General features: G+C 39.8%; 1 protein-coding gene across 2 annotated transcripts; it reads left to right on the top strand.

Moving 5' to 3' along the window:
- Nucleotides 1-741: 741 nt before the first annotated feature.
- LOC309499129 (uncharacterized protein) lies at nucleotides 742-12726 on the top strand. Of its 2 annotated transcripts, XM_082170179.1 has the most exons (20): nucleotides 742-960; nucleotides 2372-2537; nucleotides 2689-4338; nucleotides 4428-4567; nucleotides 4833-5037; nucleotides 5126-5230; nucleotides 5370-5563; nucleotides 5671-5812; nucleotides 5895-6647; nucleotides 6752-6852; nucleotides 8145-8264; nucleotides 8351-8398; nucleotides 8496-8579; nucleotides 8663-8728; nucleotides 10849-10906; nucleotides 11164-11214; nucleotides 11290-11334; nucleotides 11594-11658; nucleotides 11754-11831; nucleotides 11910-12726. In XM_082170179.1, exons 1-15 carry the CDS (start codon nucleotides 955-957, stop codon nucleotides 10849-10851), a joined length of 3783 nt encoding a protein of 1260 aa, XP_082026305.1. In that variant the 5' UTR covers nucleotides 742-954; the 3' UTR covers nucleotides 10852-10906; nucleotides 11164-11214; nucleotides 11290-11334; nucleotides 11594-11658; nucleotides 11754-11831; nucleotides 11910-12726. The 2 variants fall into 2 exon arrangements, with proteins under 2 accessions (XP_082026305.1, XP_082026304.1); XM_082170178.1 differs by lacking the exons at nucleotides 10849-10906; nucleotides 11164-11214; nucleotides 11290-11334; ... (1 more) ...; nucleotides 11754-11831; nucleotides 11910-12726 and having other exon boundaries at nucleotides 8663-9023.
- Nucleotides 12727-21431: the final 8705 nt, after the last annotated feature.

A 21431-nucleotide genomic window follows, 5' to 3' on the forward strand; every position in this document is an offset into this window, starting at 1 on the left:
GATCATCTGCATACAGAGATAGTCTGTGCTCATCCTTGCCAAATGTTATGCCAGTAATTGATGGGTTTGAACGAATGGCAATAGCCGGTGGCTCTATGGCAATAGAAAATAATACAGGTGAGCTTGGGCATCCCTGCCTACATCCCCCGAAGAGCGAGAGGTCATCAGACAAAACACTGGTAAACATTAGTAAAAATCTGAGCCTAAGGTATATTAAAGAGCGTTTTGATGCATTGAATAAATGTATCCCCAAAGTTCATAGCTCTTAGGGGATATAAAAGAAAACTTGGCTCCATTCTGTCGAATGCCTTCTCAGCATCCATTGATACAACTGCCATGGGATGCTCTCGTTTCTGTGCGGCATTTATTATGGGAAACAAATGCACCGCGGTATAGAATTCGGGGCCCTTGGGGCCCTTCTGAAAAAAGAAGGCTTTTGGCTTTTTTGCCTTTTATTATTACAGTCAAATATATAGACAGGAAGCAAAGTGTCAGAGAGAGAGGATGACGGAATCAGCAAAAGCCTATGAGTCGGGACTCTAACTCAGGTCCCCGGAGTGCATTGGGACTATATGTCGGTGCACTGCCCACCATGCTATCAGGACAAGATAATTCAAATCCGTTTTTTAAATATTAGAACCTCATTGTGTAAGAATCATGGGGGGAACAGAATCCGACGGCAAACAATCCAGCTATAGGAATCCGTTCCACCACCCCCATGATGAGAGATGTTGATGTAGTGGCTTAAAAGACGAGGAGGGTCCAGCTGCGGCTTGGGCGTTCCCGTAATGACACAAGAATGCCCTTCGGGCGTTCCTGGTAGCGTTTCATCGACCAATCGCGAAGCGTTTCGCAAGGCACACTGGGTATGATGTCATTTCCCCTTCCATATTTGCAATTTTACCTCGTAAGTTTCGCGGGAGAAGAAGTCAAGCGGTCATTCGATGAGAGATTATGTCAGTAAGTAGGCTATTGTTTATTTCTACAACATTGACTGGGACGTATTCTCTTTTATATCAGTGATATAGCTGTCGTGTCTTCTTAATCTTGTATGGTATCCGAATCCGATATTAATAATCGCGGCAAGCATGGTTCGGTAGCCGCTAATGTCATGCTATCTCATTTTAGCCATAGCTAATAGCCAGAAAAAAGCAATGTATAAGAATGTTTGTTGCTAGAAGCTAGAGTTTGTAGCGAAGACTAAGTTAACATAACGTTACATTGTTAAGTTGGATGTTAACGTGTTAGCTAGATGGTAAGAGGCAATAAGTAGCGGCCAAGCTGCTTCGATATGGTGACACAGATAACTTTGGTGGGCGCGTTGCCTCGTTTTGGTGGTAACTTAGTAAATTTGTCTAAAATAGTCTTCTACAGAATTTGGTTTGACGTTGGAAGTTTCACATGTCAGAGATTCAGCTCCGAAACACTTAAATACATCAGTACGATTTGGCATAAGAATGAAAAACAGGTTGTGTTCGAACTGTTTTAAAATATAGACGATAACAGTGTTTGTTTTAATCGCCTTTACTGTATCGCAACCTATACATTTTGTAATGTAAAACAGCAGATAGGGATCGTCTACAAAGTAAAAAACGAAGAGGAAAAATCTCAATCTCACCCGGCTAAACACCATTTATTTTCGATCCCAAAATTCAAATAGTGTGTTATATTGTTAAAATAACTAAATAACTGCTTTGTTTAAGTGTCAAAAGTGATGCAAAAACAATGCTGATTCAGATGTGCAAATACATTTGTGTAAAAACTTTTTTTTTCTGAATATTGAGTTGCATGGACCTAAAAGATTTCCACGTAGGTATTTTTCTCATTTGTAATCCAGGATAAAGGCTAATTAATTAAATTCAAACCTGATAATAAATTTATTTAAAAATCATAGTTTGTCATCTCAACTTCAAAGGGTGTGTGTTACTGGATTCTAGAATATATTTTATCTGGATATTGGTTTTAGTAACAGAATATATATATATATATATATTCAGATGCAAAAGCCTTTAAGTGCCATCATAATTTATTTTCTAGAATTATCATTTTTATCAAGCTTGAATTTAATATTGTTAACGTGTTAGCAAAGAGGCATGATGTAGCGTCCACGCTGATTCTTTATGGTGACAGATAACATTGGTGGGCGCATTGCTTTTTGGGAGAATTTTGGTGGTGGTAGGTAACTTTGTGTAACAGTCTTCTACAGGTACAGGTACTAACTTCATTTTCACGTAGTTAGTTTTTTAACAGAGTTTTAGCTTTCTCACCTGAAGATTCCTTGGATTCAACTCAGCACTAGTAGCTAGTGCTAGGAGGGGGAGAAAAGTAAGTTGAGCTTGGTTAATGTGCTCCATATATCTCTTATCTACAGCTACATCTGTCAATTTTGCCGAGCGGTCACAAGCCCCAGCCCACAAGATGTTTTGAGCAAGGATGCCAATTTCTCCACTGCCCCTTTTGCCCACTTTATAAGGGTGACTACTCAAAAGTGGAAACACATTTACAGTCCCATCTGAAAACAGTGGTACAGCATGGAGGTATGTTTAAGGATTCTTTGGCTGATTCATTGGTTTAGATTAATAACCTTTGTGTTGATATGAATAAGTTGAGGACACTAGCCGTGGTCAAGAAGGCACTTGTGTTTGGACCAGTTATTAAAGCCTGCTTTGTTTTTTACCTTCCTTTCAGAGGTTGTGATGTATACCTGCAAATGGGGCTGCAGAAAGGAGTCCCACTACCACTGCTGTGCTTGTATTCTAATGTTTCAAAGAAAAAAACAACTGCTTCGACACCTCAGCACATGCCACCGTCAGCCAGCAGAAGGCCAACCCCACCCTCAGCCAGCAGAAGGCCAACCCCACCCTCAGCCAGCAGAAGGCCAACCCCACCCTCAGCCAGCAGAAGGCCAACCCCACCCTCAGCCAGCAGAAGGCCAACCCCACCCTCAGCCGGCAGAAGGCCAACCCCACCGCCAGCCGGCAGAAGGCCAACCCCACCCTCAGCCAGCAGAAGGTCAACCCCACCCTCAGCCGGCAGAAGGTCAACCCCACCCTCAGCCGGCAGAAGGCCAACCCCACCGCCAGCCGGCAGAAGGCCAACCCCACCGCCAGCCGGCAGAAGGCCAACCCCACCGCCAGCCGGCAGAAGGCCAACCCCACCCTCAGCCGGCAGAAGGCCAACCCCACCCTCAGCCAGCAGAAGGCCCACTGCACTCTTTTTCACCTCAAGCCTTAGAAGGCCCACTAAACCCTATGGAGGCCATGGTAGAAGCCCGGCTACACCCTGTGGAGGCTATGGTAGAGCTTCATCAACCAAAAAAAACTGTTGGCTTACGTTCGAGGGTCAGAAAGGTTAAGTGCACAAAGTGTGAATTAGTGCTAAATAAAAAAAATGTAAAGCAGCATATGAGACGACGCCACTCAACTGTCAAGGAGGACATTACAGCCGACCATCATCTGGCATGTCAGCCAATAGAGATTGAAAGGGGAATATTTGCTGTTGTAAAGTCCTTCAGCAGCAATAGCGCACCCATCCATGTACAGAAGCGGACATCGGGGCCAAGCCATCAAATTCGTTGTGAGCAGGATGCCTGTGTGCGCAACACTGAGGTGATGCATAGGAGTGGGTTTATATCCTTTGATTGTGCCCATCTGCAGTCCCTGCAATACTGCCCACCACCCCTCAGCCCTCAGATTGAACTAAGGGAGGATGTTCTGAGGGACATTGTCAGTAGCAGGTGGTTCAGCGAGGAGCGGAAGAGGGCATGTCTTCTGAAAAAAACGGCGGCAAACGCTGAAGGGATCCCCTTCAGTGTTGATGTTGTGGTGGGAAGCTCTTCCTCAAGAAGATATGTTTCCATTTATGAGGCAAATCTGTCTTATTATAACAAGTTTGGCAGAGTGATGGTCATGTTTGACACAGCAAATAACACGTGGCATTGCCATTGTGTTAAAGCCAAACAGGCCTGTGTCCACAAGGCCATTGCAAAATGGCACTTTTTCCAGACAAGAAAGGAGCTCTTCACGGGAGATGAGAGCGAGGATACTCAAGATAGTCAGGGCTCTGAAGACAAGGTGGAAACTGTCACCTCAAGTGATTTTCAGTATCCCCCTCGAGGTCAGGATTTGGGGAGAATTGTTAGGTACATTCACAACAAGAAAAGGCTTCCTGCAGACTTGCCAGCAAAGGTGTATGGGTTGACAAGTGAGACAGAAGTGCCTAAACATCTGATGCCCAAAGAGTGTGTTTGTCCTGAGTGTCCTGGTGATCTTCCCGTTGGTGAACCCCTGATCATCAGCAAATCAGCAAAAATCATTACTGTCAAGGGAATCATCGAGGGTCTGTATCATGTTTAAACTAAAATTGACAGTTATTCTTCCTTTTCCAAGTTGTATATACCACTAAATGCTCCAATGATCTCATTTCAGGTGTGACAACTTATGGGAAAAAATGCAGTAGATGTGGAATGATGGTGCGATACCAGGAATGGGAGGATGGCTTACATAACTTTAATGACAAAGTCATTCTAACCCTCCATTTTTGCCTGTATCTTCGGAACTGCCTCCAGGTCAAATGTTCAAAAATTCAATACGTGTGATTTTTGTGATTTATGAATATGATGTGACCATACTGCATGTTAAATGCGTAAATCTCATATTCCATATCTTTATGCAAAGTAGGCCATTAATTAAGTAATTAGAACTAAGGTGCAGGATGAGGCTTCTTAGCTGACAGTCATGACATTAGGCCATTAAATACATAATTGGAACTTTCCCAGTTGCACACTTTTATGGAATTACATTTTCTAATTTATTATTGATGTTTTATTCCAGACTCACACAGCTCTGGGTCGAGCCATCGAGACATGGGAGCTGACGTCGGGACAGCAGTACCCAAACAAAAATAGCCTAATACATGGATACCTACATTTTGAAGCATTGACAGACCATGATTATAACTTCTCCTGTGTCCGCTGTGGACATCACCCTCCTGTGGTGGTCATGGATCTCCACAAGAGCTGTGTCTTCAGCTTGGCAGGTACAATACAGGTTTTATTTGTATGGTGAACCCCTCCACCCCTCCAGGTGGTCTAACTACAGTATATTGATATTTCTTTTTATTTTAGTCAGTGAACTAGAGGATCCACCAGATGGATTTGATGGGGAGGTGGATATTGATGAGTTCTGGGACTCTCTATGTTTAGAGAGGATTGCACGTGGTTTTGTTCCAAGTAAGTGACTTTTTAAATATAATGTTTCCCAGAGATATATAATTCCTTTGTTACCTTTTTTCCCCCCTGTCTTTCTCACTCCACTTTAAGAATTACAAAGTTAATTTCGAGCCATCAATGCAGACTATTTTTCTTTCAGGTGATAAACAAAATCCTTTTGCCGTTAAACCTACGTACCACCACTGGGCCCCGTGGATTGGACCTTACACCCGCAAATCCAACAAGGTGCTCAATACAGAGCATGAAAAGGTCCACACAACAAGGCACCCAAAAGAACAGACAGAGACTGACGTAACAGAGGACAGGCTATTGGATGAAGTATCCAATTTGAAGGTAAACAGGTCTATGTGTTTTTTTTGTTGTTGTTTATTCTATATAATCAATATAGCTAGTATAAATGTGTTTACAGTGTACACCTTTATTTTGGTAATCTATTACAGGTCCATGCCATCCGAAAGCTCTGCAGGGAGTGCGGAATTGATTCCCAAGGTTCCAAAATGGAATTAGTTCTAAGGCTGAGAGAAGAAATGAAAACCCGAAGCAAATTTGATAAAATTTTTCAAAAGGTTTGGGGAGCATCTGGTAAGTAAAAAAAATGTCCCATTTCTCATTTGGCTACTGCTGGTAATTTAGTTTGACTTCCTTGAACACTTGTTCTCCTCAGGTGGCTGGGCTGTTGTTATGTGCCCCTGTGGGCAGGTTGTCTCGCTGAAATTTAACATTAGGGCAGAAAGTCCAAGGGACTTCACTGATTTATTGTTATCTTGGAAACACATGCCCAACATATGCATATATGATTTTGCAAGAGGTCTGGCAGTGCATGCTAACCTTAGAGAGCCCGAGACGATGCCTTTCAGCCCTCATGAGGGTAGGCTGTTGGACCCCAGCCACGAAAACTTGCAGTACGCATCCAATGGTGGTATGGTCAATTTACCATGGCTTAACACTAAGAAAACTGTGCCGGACCCGGGTGGCCATCCATTGACTGGGTCAGCAGACCACTATTGTCTCTACGACAGATTCCATGAGGGAAACACTAAAGACCCGAAAGATATCCTCCGGAGGATAAAGATGGTGCCTGAACTGGCAGGGAGAATTAACAGCCAGGTTGCAGAACAACTCTTCTCAACCATGAAAAAAAACAATTATTACATGAACATGCTCTCGCCATCTGCTCATGTTTTCATGATGCGTAATGTTATTCACAATTACAATCAGCGGAAGAACAAGAAGATCAAGGAGGAATTAAAGAAGCTTGTGACTCCTGAAATTCAGCTGTGTCTCAATGAGCATGGTCAGGCAGAATTCTGTGCCTCTCAGCCAACAGGACTTAGCCCAGACCCAGTTGTTGCCGCCTCCTCTCAGCCAGCAGAAACGGGGTTCAGCTCAGACCCAGATCTTTCACCACCCTCTAAACGTAAGGAAATCTTCTATATTTTATGCATTGTATTAGTGATTGTGTATATTTATTCAATAACACATTTCCTCTCATTTTTGTCTCATCTTTTTATTTTGAATTAGGTTCAAGGTTACAGTCGCTCTCCTCAGCTGTTGACCGTACTAATCCCAACTTTACAGTTGCTGATTGGAAACAAGAACCAAACGCAAGACTCTGTGAATTAGTAAGTTTGAGATTAGTTTTTGTGAATTAGACATTTTAAATATACATGCATTTAGGGCTGGGCGATATGGCCAAAAAAAATATCACAATATTTTTTTTTATATCAGTCGATATCGATAATTATCGATAAATGTCAAATCTTTATTTATTTCAAGTTTAAAGACAGATTTTTACTCCTAAGTGAAAGCTGTAGAAACCAGAGCGTTGGGTTTTTAAACTACTCTTTATTGTCAGAACATATGACAAACACAAATCCGAGGTAGAACATTCAAACATTTGTCATTTTTCCTTAACAAAATAAATATCTTTATTTCAGTAGTATTAGCTTGAGTTAGGATGCAGATTTAACTAGGCTATATACAATTTATGTTCATTAACAAAAACAGTAACATCTGTTAAAAAAAAGTAACAACATTATTTTTATTTGGTAAAATGTAATATTCTTTAGTTTTATTTAAATTAACCATTGGTCATCCAGCGTCATGCATTTAGATCATGATAACCACAGATAAAATGTAAGTTTATGGTTTCTATGGCATTTATGAAACCCAGTAGCCTAAATACATTATTAAAAACTGTAATTATATTCCATTAGTCCTTTAATACATTGTCTACATTAATAATATTATACAATTCAATAACTTATATATATATATATATATATATATATATATATATGTGATTCTATTATATATTGAATTATATATATATTATTATATATTGAATGCAGTGATAAGTTATATATATATATATATATATATATATATATATATATATATATATATATATATATATATATATATATCCCACGCACATTTCATGGTGGAGTTAATATTACTAGGCTAACGTTACAGTAACGTTAAATCCGTGGTAAATGATGGGAATGTGCAGACGGAGAAGCTTCTGACTATCGTTGCGCACAGTGTTTCTCCTGTTTGTTAGCGCTGTTTCATCTGCCTTTAAACTGGTTTAAATCACTGAGACATTTGTGTTCTTCGCTGAATTCAAGCGCTTCTCACTGGATCGTGACTGAGACCGATCAGAGTAAACGCGTCTGCTCTAGTGAACTCGCGCTGCGCTGCCGTTTGGACTTTGAGCCGAGCGGATAAACGGTCCGTGTGGCGCGCGCGGTTCAAATGAGATTCGTTCCGCTTTTGGCGCAAAAACATTATCGAACATTTATCGAACTCTTGATATCGTTTTATCGAGAAAAATTATATCGCGATAATTATCGTTATCGTTTTATCGCCCAGCCCTACATGCATTCATAATGTTCTGTATATTTCCCGATAGCTGGACTATGTACTGGATAGTAAGGGTGACCCTAAGGAGGAAATTGTTCAAGCCAACAACTCGATCCTCACAAGGTCTGACTTTTGGACTCTGGGCCTAGAACGAGATGTTGAAGCAACGGTAAATCTGATCCAAGTGTTTAACTGTATTTCCTATGGTGTGAGATTTATTAATTGTCTTACTAATTAATCATTGTTTTTTTTTAGATTGCAAATTGTTGTTTCAACATTATCGTCAAGACTGCAATTGCACATGTAAGTTACATTTAACATAATCTGTGCATTCAAGTTTCCTGACTGTATACTTTTGTTGCCTACACAAAGTGTGTTATGCGTCTGTTTTTAAATAAAGGGCATTGCAACCGCGACTGTGGATGCCTATGTGGTGGTCACCTGGCTTCCTCCATATGAGGCTTCTCCCATTGCTAAAATGATTGTGAGTAGTAATGTAACAGAACTTGTACCTCAGCTTTAACCTCATGGTCAAGTTCCTCTTTGAACTCTTTTTATTTTCCTCAGTGTGACTTTGCATCCAAAGACGTGGTGCTTCTCCCTGCCTGGCAGCCTGGGCACTGGACATTGTGTGTGAGTAAACCCACTTTGAAGTGGCTTTTTTATCTGAAATACTGTGCTGTTATTATTGAATCATCATTCATGCTTTGTTGGTACATTTCATGCAGTACATAATAGGGCTGCACGATATTGGAAAAAAATTACATTGCAATATTTTTTCCCCAACGATATATATTGCGATATTGAGAGCCATAACTCCAGGCTAAAGACAATAATTACCATTCCATGATATTAATAATTTCACTAATAAGCAAGCTTCATTACAAGTGACAAAAAGGTCACTTAATTTTTTATTCCAAAATTAGAACATTTCTGTAAACACTAAAGCAGAACACAATTTTAAATAAAACAGCAGCTTTACACCAACCCCCTGATTGGTTTACAACAATATAACTTAAAATAAATATATTTTTTATAAATTTTGGTTCACAATCTTTTAAGTCAACTTTTCTTAGCCAAAGTGCCGAAGTAAAACAGTGTTGGTGTTGGTCTTCGTAATCATATGAAATAAACAAAATGATATAAAACTTTAATATATTTTGTATTAAATCTTCTAAACAGATTAGAGAACATGTTTCTGTAAACAGAAAAGCCGAACACATTTAAACAGCAGCTTTTTAAACCTCTGTCAGCGTCGCCGCTCCCACCATGCGCATCAAGAGCTGAGGGAGCACCAAAAAAATAGCCTAATGAAAAATCAATAATTCTAATGCCGATATTATTATAGATACAGACATCCCAAGTTCCGGGAGTCTCCCGCATATTGATAGCGGCTCACTGATGCCCGCGAATTAGTTAAAATTTCCGGAATCTAGAGCGAGCGTGCCCGCGAGACAGAGACTGTGCTCCAAACCGCGCAGCGCGTGCACGGCAGAGAGGGAGAGCGAGCAAGAGACCAGGGCGTTTATTTATTGTCTATGAAGAGACCGCGCGCGTGCCTCATGAAGCGCGTAATATCTCCCGCTGGTGCTACTGTGCTACTACCCTTCACATCGCATGTTCCGGCGATGTGACTATCGCTCACTCGCACATCGCGATGTTAAAATCGAATATCGTTCAGCCCTAGTACATAACATTTTTGATATGCATAACGATTTCAGGTCTAAGAATCTAACCCGACCTTTTCTGGATCAATTCCAACTTCTCTATGCCCCCTATTTTGGATTGTGTGTTGAAGACTCTTACCATACACTCCCACCTCCCAATGAAATTAACGTTTTTGGCCATGCTGAACATAAATTTGAATGATATTTTGTTTCAGCCTCAAAGAATGGATGAATGAGAGCAATCACTTGTAAAGCACTTTGTATAAAATTATATTCATTTAATTTATATATATAAATATATATATATATATATATATATATATATATATATATATATATATATACACACATATACATATACGGTACATACATATATGCACTATTTACTATAACTGTAATTTTGTTTGAAGTAAGATTTGGGTCTTTAACCAACCCTTATCTTGCCATTCCATGAAATAAAACTCTTAACAGGTTCTCAAACCAAGACAGAGGATTATGCAGTATTTTGATTCAAGACACCCTAGTGGCTTTGGAGATGGCCGCTACCTAGAAATCTTCAGGTTTTTCATAGAAAGCTGAATACTGGTTCCCTATGTTCATATCTAACTCTGGGTCTTGCAGCAGTAACTATATTTTTCTATTCAAAGCAATTTCCATGTTTACACCCCAAAGTAGTTATTCATTGGTTCACTAGAAACCTCATCTGCATCTTGACTTTAATTGTTTTTTATTTAGACCACCCAAATACTGCTTTGAGAACCCAAAAACTTAGATATGATCATGTTTTATGTTTTTTTGGAAGTATGGTAGTTCTGTTTTGGACTATACTTCCTTTTTGTTTAGTTCTCCATTTATGGTTTTGGTTCATATGTTCCATACGTTCTAAGTCCCTACTAGGAATTGCTGCTACTCCCAGGTCACTTTTTAGCATGGGAAGGTGTAGTTCAACCCCATTTTTAAACCATGCTCTTAGGGCTCAAGGTGGGTATGTGTAGTCATGGTAGAGATTCAGCAATTCCTAAAGGGGTTCAATGTTAAATTTGAAAGGCATGAATTGCAATTAACACGTCTTTCAAACCTTTTCAGTAACCTGGCACATGCGGTGTCCAATGGACCATGGAAGTCATTTTACTTGGCTGATGAGGTAAAACGTGTGGCTGTAGCACGATTCATTGCATTTAGTGGAGTACCGCACATAGGCAGGTCTCTTGATTTTTATTTATTTATTATGATTTGATAAAGTGACGCTGATGGACCCTAGTTGCTGCTAAATGCAAGTTCAAAGCACATTGTGTTGCACTTTTTGTATGATTTAAGGCTACAAAATGAGTGTGGATATCAGTAGGCATCATATAATAAGAATCATTGATAATAAATCACACACCCCTTTTACCACCACAGGGCGCATCTCCCCAGCATCAGAGCAACAGCTGTGGTGTGTTTATGCTGATGGTGAGATGCAATAATTTACTAGTTACTAAATTACTAGTTTGCAGAACAACTAACACGTTTGTATGTTTATTTCAGTATGCAATGTATTCTACCCTCCAAAAGCCATATGATTTCAGTGAGGTGAGTTCGTTCAAATCTCAATCAGATTTGTAGTGTGAAATATAAGGCTTTTAATCATTTTGTCCTATCTGGAGGCTACAGTTAACATGCACCAATAGACCTTACACTTAACCTTGTCTGCAGGTACTGTACTTGCTGAAGGAGATGGCAACATCTGTAAAAATTTACACTGCCATAGTTCCCATCAATGAGTAAACGGTACTGTAACATGGATTTGTATCAGGCTATGAAGACATTTAAAGCATAACTTTATTTTCAGGTGGACATGCCCTCTATCAGGAGGTGGTGGTGTGGGCAGCTGCTGGAGACCTTTACGTTAGAAAGGTGTTACATGCTGCGTCCATATTTTGCTATTTAATTATATTTGGTGTTCATGAAGATGGAAGCCAATATACTGATATCTCTCTCTCTCGCTCTAGCCCTGCAGGACTAGCTGGCACACCCATCTCACCCTCTCCCCATCTCAGCCACACCTTACAATCTCCAAGCAGTGAAAGGTATTATATACTGTGTTCATATATTGCTATTTACTTATATTGGTAGCCAATATACTGATCTCTCTTTTCTTTCTCTAGCCCTGCAGGACTAGCTGACACACCCATCTCACCTTCTCCATCTCCCCATCTCAGCCACACCTTCCAATCTCGAAGCTGTCCATCAGGCACACCCATTACAACAGAGGACAGTCCATTCTTACCACCTGTAGTCCTTCAGTGTATTATTGAAGAGACACTGAGTATGGACATGGCTATGCTTGGCGTGTTCAACAGAGTTTCGAAAACTTTCCAGGAACTCGCAAAGCCATTCCACCCCTCTGTTTATATTAATGATAGTTTGGCAAGGGACCTCAAACTTAAGAAAGACAGTCTGATGCATATAACTGTTAGACAAATTTATAAGACTGCAGGCCGTGGCAGTGGCCTTGCACTACGCCTCAAAGGCTTTTCCAAAAGAAGGAATTGGCCGAGCGCACGCCTGGGGCTGAGGCACATGGCTTATGGCAGGTATCTGATTGAAGATGTCTGCCTACCATAGTGTTGTTCTCTGAGTCTGTGTGGTTAGAACAACGTCAACTCTTTTATTTGTGACATGTTTTATTTTGTCATCCCTTTCATTTTTGCATGCCAATAAATCTGTTTGTTTTATACTGTATGTACTACAATGTTCAAAAGTAAATTGTTCAAGAGAAATTACTGTATTTTGTGTCTTTATTGAAAACATCAAAAGTGCCTGTGGGAAGAGTAAGTGAATCCTTGGAGTCAAATATCCTACTGTTTGAGCCTTCATTAAGTGCATCTGGTAACTGGACTGCAACAGCAGTCCCAAGTGTTAATTTAATCTATTTATTATCCAATTCAGACATTTTAAGACGACTGTATTGGTTTCGGACTGGATCTCAAAGGGTTCCTTTATTTGAAGCCATGACATGCGGAGTCCCTCAAGGCTCAATTCTTGCGCCACTCCTGTTCAACCTGTATATGCTCCCAATGAGCCAAATAATGAGAAATAACCAAATTGCTTACCACAGCTATGCAGACGACACACAGCTGTACTTAGCCCTATCGCCTAACGATTACAGCCCCATTGACTCCCTGTGCCGATGCATTGACGAAGTCAACAGTTGGATGTGTCAAAACTTTCTTCAATTAAACAAAGACAAAACTGAAGTTATTGCGTTTGGAAACAAAGATGAAGTTCTCAAAGTGAACGCATACCTTCACTCTAGGGGTAAAACAACTAAACATCAAGTCAGGAATCTTGGTGTGACACTAGAGTCAGACCTTAGTTTCAGTAGTCATGTCAAAGCAATAACTAAATCAGCATACTATCATCTGAAAAATATTGCAAGAATTAGATGCTTTGTTTCCAGACAAGACTTAGAGAAACTTGTGCATGCTTTCATCACCAGCAGGGTGGATTATTGTAATGGACTCCTCACTGGCCTTCCCAAAAAGACCATAAGACAGTTGCAGCTCATACAGAACGCTGCCGCCAGGATTCTGAGCAGAACCAGAAAATATGAACATATCACACCAGTCCTCAGGTCTTTACACTGGCTCCCAGTTAGATTTAGGATTGATTTCAAAGTATTATTACTGGTATATAAATCATTCAATGGCCTAGGACCTCAATACATTGCAGATATGCTCACTGAATATAAACCCAACAGATCACTCAGATCATTAGGATCATATCAGCTAGAAATACCAAGGGTTCACTCTAAGCATGGTGAGTCTGCTTTTAGCTATTATGCCAGCCACAGCTGGAACCAGCTTCCAGAAGAGATCAGATGTGCTCCTACAGTGGTCACATTCAAATCCAGACTCAAAACACTTCTGTTTAGCTGTGCATTTACTGAATGAGCACTGTGCCGCTGTTCGTCCGACTGTTTGTACTGTACTGTATTTTACTCTATTTTTCTAAACTGTTTTAATTATTCTTATTTCTTTTAATTATTTTAATTTCTCCTATGTCAGCAGGGCATTTAGCCCGAAACTGTAAATGCCCACTCAGAAGGTGATAATGTGAAAGTGATTAATGTGGGTTTGAAAGTAGAACAGTATTTAAATGACGATATTAAAGTTTTCGTCTGAGAAAGAATGTGAACGCAGTGCTAAAGTGCTAAAGAAAGTGAAAAGAACGTGTGAGTAAATGAGGGAGAAAAGAAAGTTAAAGGAAAGTTGATAGATGGAAGTCGTAAGAAGATTGAAGGTTAAAAGAAGGTTGAAAGATTTAAGTCTTAAGGGAATCCTTTGAAAGAAAGATCTATAATAAATATTCTTTTTTATTTTTTAAAAGTACTGTATTTTATTTTATTTTTCTAAACTGTTTTAATTATTCTTATTTCTTTTCATTATTTTAATTTCTTCTATGTAAAGCACTTTGAATTGCCATTGTGTATGAAATGTGCTATATAAATAAACTTGCCTTGCCTTGCCTTGAAGCAACTAACTTATATCTAGGGCAGGGCCATAGAGAGAGCTGTGTCCTCAACTCGTAGAATATAATGAACGTAACGTTACTGCACAACCACAACATTCTCATTATATTTAGCTACCATGGAGCCTCCCTAAAATGATTGTGTTGTAATATCAGTAAATTAAACCTAATCAAGCCGCTCGAAAGCTGGCTTAGTCATCTAGTTCGATGCTAGCTGACGTCTTCCTATGCTTAAAGATAGGACTGAGGTAACTTGTCCTACACGTAAATGTAATTTTATTAAGATGTAATTGGACTAACGTTAACGTTCTGTAGATGGCTTAGCTTGCTAACGTTAGTTTTATGCTAACCGTAACGTTACAGACTACTGATCTTATTTTGAAACTTCTGTTTGAGAAAAACTAACTAGCGAATGTTGTTATATTAACCCGGATGTTGACAGTTAGCAGTTCAGCAGAAGAGGCGAAGAAGATGAGGCCGGATGTTGACAGTCACGGGGCGTTTCAGTCTGCGAAAACGGGAACCCCCACCAGCACGAGAACACCCATTTGTGGCTGCAGTTGGATGATATTGTAAAAGACGCTGATTCTATTCTGTGTGTGAATTGAGTTAACCAGCATCAGTTTAAAGATTTTTTTTTTGCCGGTTTTACCTTTTATTATTACAGTCGAGTATTTAGACAGGAATAAATACTCGAAAAATAAAACTTAAAATACTTTTAAGTTTTAAGCCCAATTTATACTTCTGCGTCGAACTCACGCCGTAGCTACGTCGTAGGCTGTGTGTAGCGCGCGTACCCTTCGGCGTACCCTGACGTGCACCTCTCCAAAAATGTAACAACGCGGCAACTCTACGCGGACGCAAGCGCTGTGATTGGTCTGCTAGGACCGCTCCCTCGGGTTTCACATGCTCCCTCTGCAAGTGTAATTGCGCGTCAACGCGGACAACGACGCAGAAGTATAAATGAAAACCAACGCGTTGCCTACAGCGTAGAGGCTCCGGCGTAGGTCCGACGCAGAAGTATAAATCAGCCTTTAGAGTGTGAGAATGAGAGGGGGACGCGATAAGCAAAAGCGTATCAGTCGGGACTCAAACTCAGGCCGCAAAACGCAATGTTATAATATATAAACGACTATATATCTGTGCGCTGCCCACCTAGCCTGACAAGCCAGACCCACATCAAGATGTTCGGTCTGGGAACACACCATTGGCAGGGCTCAATCAGAGGGGTGGGATAAACGGTTGTCTTTCAAATAGGATAGCGCTACAACCAACTAGAGTGTTTTCCCACCAGTGGATCTAGTATATAGATTAAACCCAGTGGATCTAGTATATAGATTAAACTTTTGCCGTATCCGGTCGGCATTATTAGGGTATAGGATTAGACTCAGCCGACATCAATGTGTAGACGTACTAGAGTATAGGATTAGCACCCAGCCGACGTCGATGTGTAGATGCGCTAGAGTATAGGATTAGACTTAGCCGACGTTGATGTGTAGACGCGCTAGTATAGGATTAGCAGCACCCAGCTGACGTCGATGTGTAGACGTGCTATACTCAGCCTAGAGTATAAATATTATACTGCCATGCAAAGGCAAAAGACCGTAACTTCGTTTTTGGTCGAAAATGAGTTATTTCTATTTTTGGCACATTCAAGACCTCCTTTATCATGTGGATGTGTATCTTGAATCAGTTCCGTTGTTTTTTCGAGAAAAAAATTAGTTGTCTTAACAGTTACTTCCAAAAGCCCATGAGAAACCAAGGCAGAACACCATAACCCCAGTTACCGCTCTTTGGCATGTTTTGGAACGCTCAAATTGAGTTACGGTACTCTGCCTTTGTTTAGCCGCGCGTCAATATGAAGTTACTGTGCCGGTGTTCTATCAAATAATGCTACCTATCAGATTGTACGGTTATCTGCCTTTGTTTTACTGTTCATTAAAATTAAAATTACGCTGTAGCCTGTGTACTTTGTACAGCTGCCATTAGTCCCTGTAACTTCTGATGTCCTCAGAGCTTTGTCCTGCACAAATGCGGTCGGAAAATTCAGTATGGTCTGAAACCGCTCCATCGACAAACGTGCGATATCGATCGTGAAGGATTATGCAGAGTTGACAGAAAAATGTTACACATGCCATAGCAGATTAATACAACAAAGAACTAAAGCCCCGCCTCACCCAGTTCGGGTACCGGACCTGGTTGAAACACTCATGCATCTAGTTGGCAGAGTGCCAAAACTTCACCGGCGCCTTCAGCACCGCCCTAAACACGGTCGAACCAGCGCTGGACTAATATATCTATGGAGGTATTTTGTCATGTCAAATGTATTAATAATGCCATCAGAATGTAACCAAAGCACAGGATAGCAATACGAATATGGCTATAAATAATTGTAAATCATACAAAATAAATGCCATGATCACTAGATTTTATACAGGTGTTACTATGATTTTGTTAATGGTGATCAGCAACCAAATATTGATAATGTGGAAGTTACTGCCTTTTGCCTTAGCATGACTTCTCACTTTTTGCTGACAATACAAAGGCAGAGTACAGTAACTTTAAAATAGTGGTCAAAAGTCAAGTTTGAGCTCAAGATTTTTTTATGTATATAATTTTCATTACTAAAACATCTATTTGCCAGATTTCCAGTGTCCTAGGTTAGATGAGATAGGACTTAGTTAGGTTTAGGGAAAAATCTACCACAACCCTTATACTACTTTAGAATAGGGATTCCATTCGAGCACAGAGGTCCACATAATGAAGATCAGATGTTGCCAGAACAAAGAAATCCTTTTCTATGATATACTGCATACAAGAATTTCTAACGGACGCCAAACAATCCATCTGTCGGGATCCGTTCCCCCACCCACATGATGAGAGATATTGATGTGATATCAGATGCTTGTTCTATTCTGTGTGTGGATCGAGCTTATACCAACATCCTTTTAAAGATTTATTTTTTGGGCATTTTGCCTTTTATTATGATAGGACAGTACGTATATACAATATATAGGGTATGATTTTTACCCTAAAATTCAACATATGTGACCTGATCCAGCTAAATGAGTCACAGTGACCCAAATTTCAAAATTGAGAATTTGGAAAGAGGAGACCATAAGCTTTCAAATTATATCCTAGTCAAAAGTCTGTAGGAAGGAATGGTTGTAAAGATATACACATTTGAATTATGGTCGTCTGCCCTCTTTTTCAAATTGAAAACCTGAGAAAATCGTGTGTGTGTGTGTGTGTGTGTGTGTGTGTGTGTGTGTGTGTGTGTGTGTGTGAGAGAGAGAGAGAGAGAGAGAGAGAGAGAGAGAGAAAGTGAGAGAGGCAGAGATACAAGGAAACAGAGAACAAATAATGTTAGCCTATGCAATCATATCTTTGTGTAGGCTAGTTGACAATAACAGTGTAACAAATTCATAACGGAGATAACAGTTAAATATTGGGTTAAAATAAATCAAACACATTGTAATGGATTCTCCTTGCAGATAAATACACTCACACAATAATTGCACTCACTCACATCCATAAACAAAGAATTCCACAGGGCTTGTCGTGCCAAGGTACTTACCCCTGAAAGGAAATGTATCCCCGGTCGCGGGAGCGCGCACGCATTTAGCAGTAAAGGTAAATGAAACTATAACACGTGAATTGTTTAAGTTATCGTTTTACTAATGTTGTTTTATCAACGAGGTTCAGCAAAGACAGCTATCACGTGGCACATCTATCAAAATAAATGCTTTTATTCTTCTATAGGCTAAAGATCGAACTTCATTGCACTGAATTGAGAATATCTAAAGTTACTGAAAAACTAAGACGACCATACCGTTTCGCAGCCTTTGGATATTAAATTGTACTGAATCCCCCCTCCTCCTTCCACGGTGAATTATTATCAAAATCATTTAATAATGCAATTTAAGAAATGTCATACACAAAAAGCGATTGTACAGATGATGGCCTATCATCAAGCGTTGTGTGAATACTGTAGCCTACTACATCATGTCTAATAACAGCAGTGAATATGGACACGTTTCTTGTTTCCTTACAAAAGTTATTGTGGGATACAGATTTTTTCAGACCGTATTTTCGAACCTGCCAAAATACGCGGCATTAACCCTGAAAACCAATACTGCGACTCAGACTTTTTGCCACTCAGTGGGCGTAACCGCAGTACTCAGACCACCTGCGACGTCACATGCATCCCCTCTATATGGAGAAGACATAATTGGTAAACGTATGAGGATTTTTATTATTAATATGGGGGTAATTCGACAAATACACACTGCTGTGATTGTTCTGTCATTTCTTAATTGCTTGCTCAGTTGGTAAATAAGTTCTTAATAAAAGGTGCTGTATGTAACTTTTTCACTCTACTAAAGCATAAAAATACCATGTATTGAGGAAACATGCTAAGTTTACATACTCGTTTCTCTGAAAAACACTTCTACAGCCAGTTATTTTACTTTGAAGTGTGCGTTTCCAGGCTGGAATGTTTGTTATTGTTTTGGTCTGTGATACTGCACATTGCCAATTTTCATTGTCCATTTTGCGTGTGCTCAAACTGGCAACCCGTGTGAGCACTGTCCAGTCTGAGGAGCAGGAGAAACAGTGATCTCCGATATTTTTAATTAGACTGCAGTACCTATTTCGACCACTAGTTGTCATTCTTACATACTGCACCTTTAAAGGGGTCATATAATGGTACATGCACTTTTACAAGTTGATTGTACTGAAATGTGTGTTGGCAGTGCCTGTACACAACCATCATAAAATGATAAAAATCCATCCAGTGTTTTTTTTTTAATCTTCTTATATGTTTTCTCCCATCTCGAATCAAGCCGTCACAAAATCGACGCCCCTCCCATGATTGTTGATTGACAGCAGCGTTTCAACACTGACCCGCCCTCGCTCGTGAGCGAGCTGTCAATCATGCGCCGCGGTCATTGTTGAAACGTTGGAGCACTGTCTATGAGCAGAATGACGTCTAGCGATTGTGGTGTTCTGTTCTTGGGTGTCATAACGAAATCAGCAGTAATTTTGATGTTTCTAAATCCGAACCGCTGAAGACGCAGTGGCTGAGTTTGTTTTCGGAGGGAATATTCCCCACGATCAACAGCAATGCTTTCATGTTTGCGCGAATCATTTCACCAGACTGCTTTATAAATGAGGGTCAGTAACGTTATAAAGCTGGTTTTGCTAAGAAGCTTCTCCTGAAAAAAGGATCGGTACCAACTATTCGTGTTCCTGCTGCACCTCCAGAATAACTGAAGTGAGTGTACCGTTTTATTAACCTTTATATTAATATTTATATTAATCTTTGCAGATCGCTTACACGCTTCATGATGAATGCGGCTAAGGTTTACACTCAGGGTACATTACGGCATGTTTTCTATGTACGACATTCTCAATATAATTCATAATCCCACGTTTATAATGAACAACGTATTATGGTTATTGTGTTATTAAAACGGTGTCCGCACAGAACAGAGGGCCGGGGTGAGCAAAGCTCATTATCATTTAAAGACACATGCACTTAAACGGCGTGCTGAAAACAGAGCTGTTTTTGACCAGGTAAAATGAATGTTTTCTTACAATACTAATGAGAATTTTTAATTAAAGTATATTACAAACTTTTAATTTAGACCCTAAAGAATCATAATAGCTTGTACAAAAATGGCATTATATGACCCCTTTAAATCTTTATAATTTATTTATTAAGAGTCTTTATTAAACCCTAAAGTGGTGTTATTATTTTCATATTATCGGGAAACATTCCCAATCCTTTTCCCCAAAAAACATTTCTATTCTACAAGCTTTCCATAACAAGCTAAATGTTTACATATAATGACATTTATTTAGCGGCTAATATAATTGACCATGTAGTAATTTACATATTTACTGTAAATATCAAAGATAAAAGTAAATCATGAGAGTAGTTTCATTTTGAATAAAAGCAACTGATTCTGTGTAAGTTTGATTCACAAATGAGAAGTCATGACATGACATATGAGCAAAAACACTTTTATTTAAACACACACATTAACACACTTTACACAGGGTCTTGGGATCCCAGACAAATGAAAGTTTCGTCTGCTTATGCAATCCCAGTGATACCAGCCTTTGATAAAATATAATAAAATGATATTTACAAGAAATTATTAGGGCCCGAGCACCGATGGTGTGAGGACCCTCTTGGAATTGCTCTGTTTATTATTATTATTATTCTCCGCATTTAATCGCATTTTTGAGGGCCTAAACATGCTCGAAAACTCACGAAACTTTGCAGACGTGTCAGAACTGGCGAAAATTTACATCTGATATAGGTTTCAGAATTGGGCGGGGCAAAATGGCTCGATAGCGCCACCTATAAAAGTTCAACGGAGTGCGCCTCCCGCTATGTTCCACGTACGTTTACGAAATTCGGTACATACATGTAAGGACCTAATACCTACAAAAAAGTCTCTTGGAGCGTAGCCCTAAACACAACAGGAAGTCAGCCATTTTCAACTTCCTCTCAGATTTTTGTGCAGTTTTTGCCATTTTCATGCCTCGTACTTTAACGAACTCCTCCTACAGTTTTAATCTGATCATCTTCAAATTTGGTGAGTGTAATCTTAAAGGGATAGTTCACTTTGAAATTAAATTTTGGTATGTTTTAGCTTACCTCAAGGGCATCCAAGATGTAGGTGTCTTTTTTTCCGCAGTAGTTTCAATTTTGATATTTTTAGGTCAAACCGTTCTTGTCTGTCAGTCATATAATGCAGGTCGATGGTCACTTGTCTCAAACAGCATGCACAGAGTCCAAATTAAAACAATTCCCCGTCGTCCAAATTAAACAATTCCCCATCGTAAGTACACATTGATGGCCTAAGACACGAAACGAGCGGTTTGTGTGAGAAAACGAACAGTTTTTATATCGTTTTTACCTCTTGAACTGCATGCAAGTTCGGGGTATAGATATATACAATAGATGTCGCCTTGGCTACGGTTTCGCAGTAGCCAAGGCGACATCTAGTGTATATATCTATACCCGCCCGCGCTCTCAGATCACTTGCATGCTGTTTGAGACAAGTGACCATCGACCTGCATTATATGACTGACAGACAAGAACGGTTTGACCTAAAAATATCAAAATTGAAACTACTGCGGAA

The sequence above is a fragment of the Leuciscus leuciscus genome (genome assembly GCF_965113295.1).
Source record: "Leuciscus leuciscus genome assembly, chromosome: 5".
In the NCBI taxonomy this organism is placed as follows: Eukaryota; Metazoa; Chordata; class Actinopteri; order Cypriniformes; family Leuciscidae; genus Leuciscus; species Leuciscus leuciscus.

Bases quoted from the DNA above. Each gene is read 5' to 3' on its own strand.
- LOC309499129 (XM_082170178.1), top strand. The intron at 2,538-2,688 runs GTATGTTTAAGG...CCTTCCTTTCAG, and splicing joins AACAGTGGTACAGCATGGAG to AGGTTGTGATGTATACCTGC. The intron at 5,231-5,369 runs GTAAGTGACTTT...TTTTTCTTTCAG, and splicing joins TGCACGTGGTTTTGTTCCAA to GTGATAAACAAAATCCTTTT.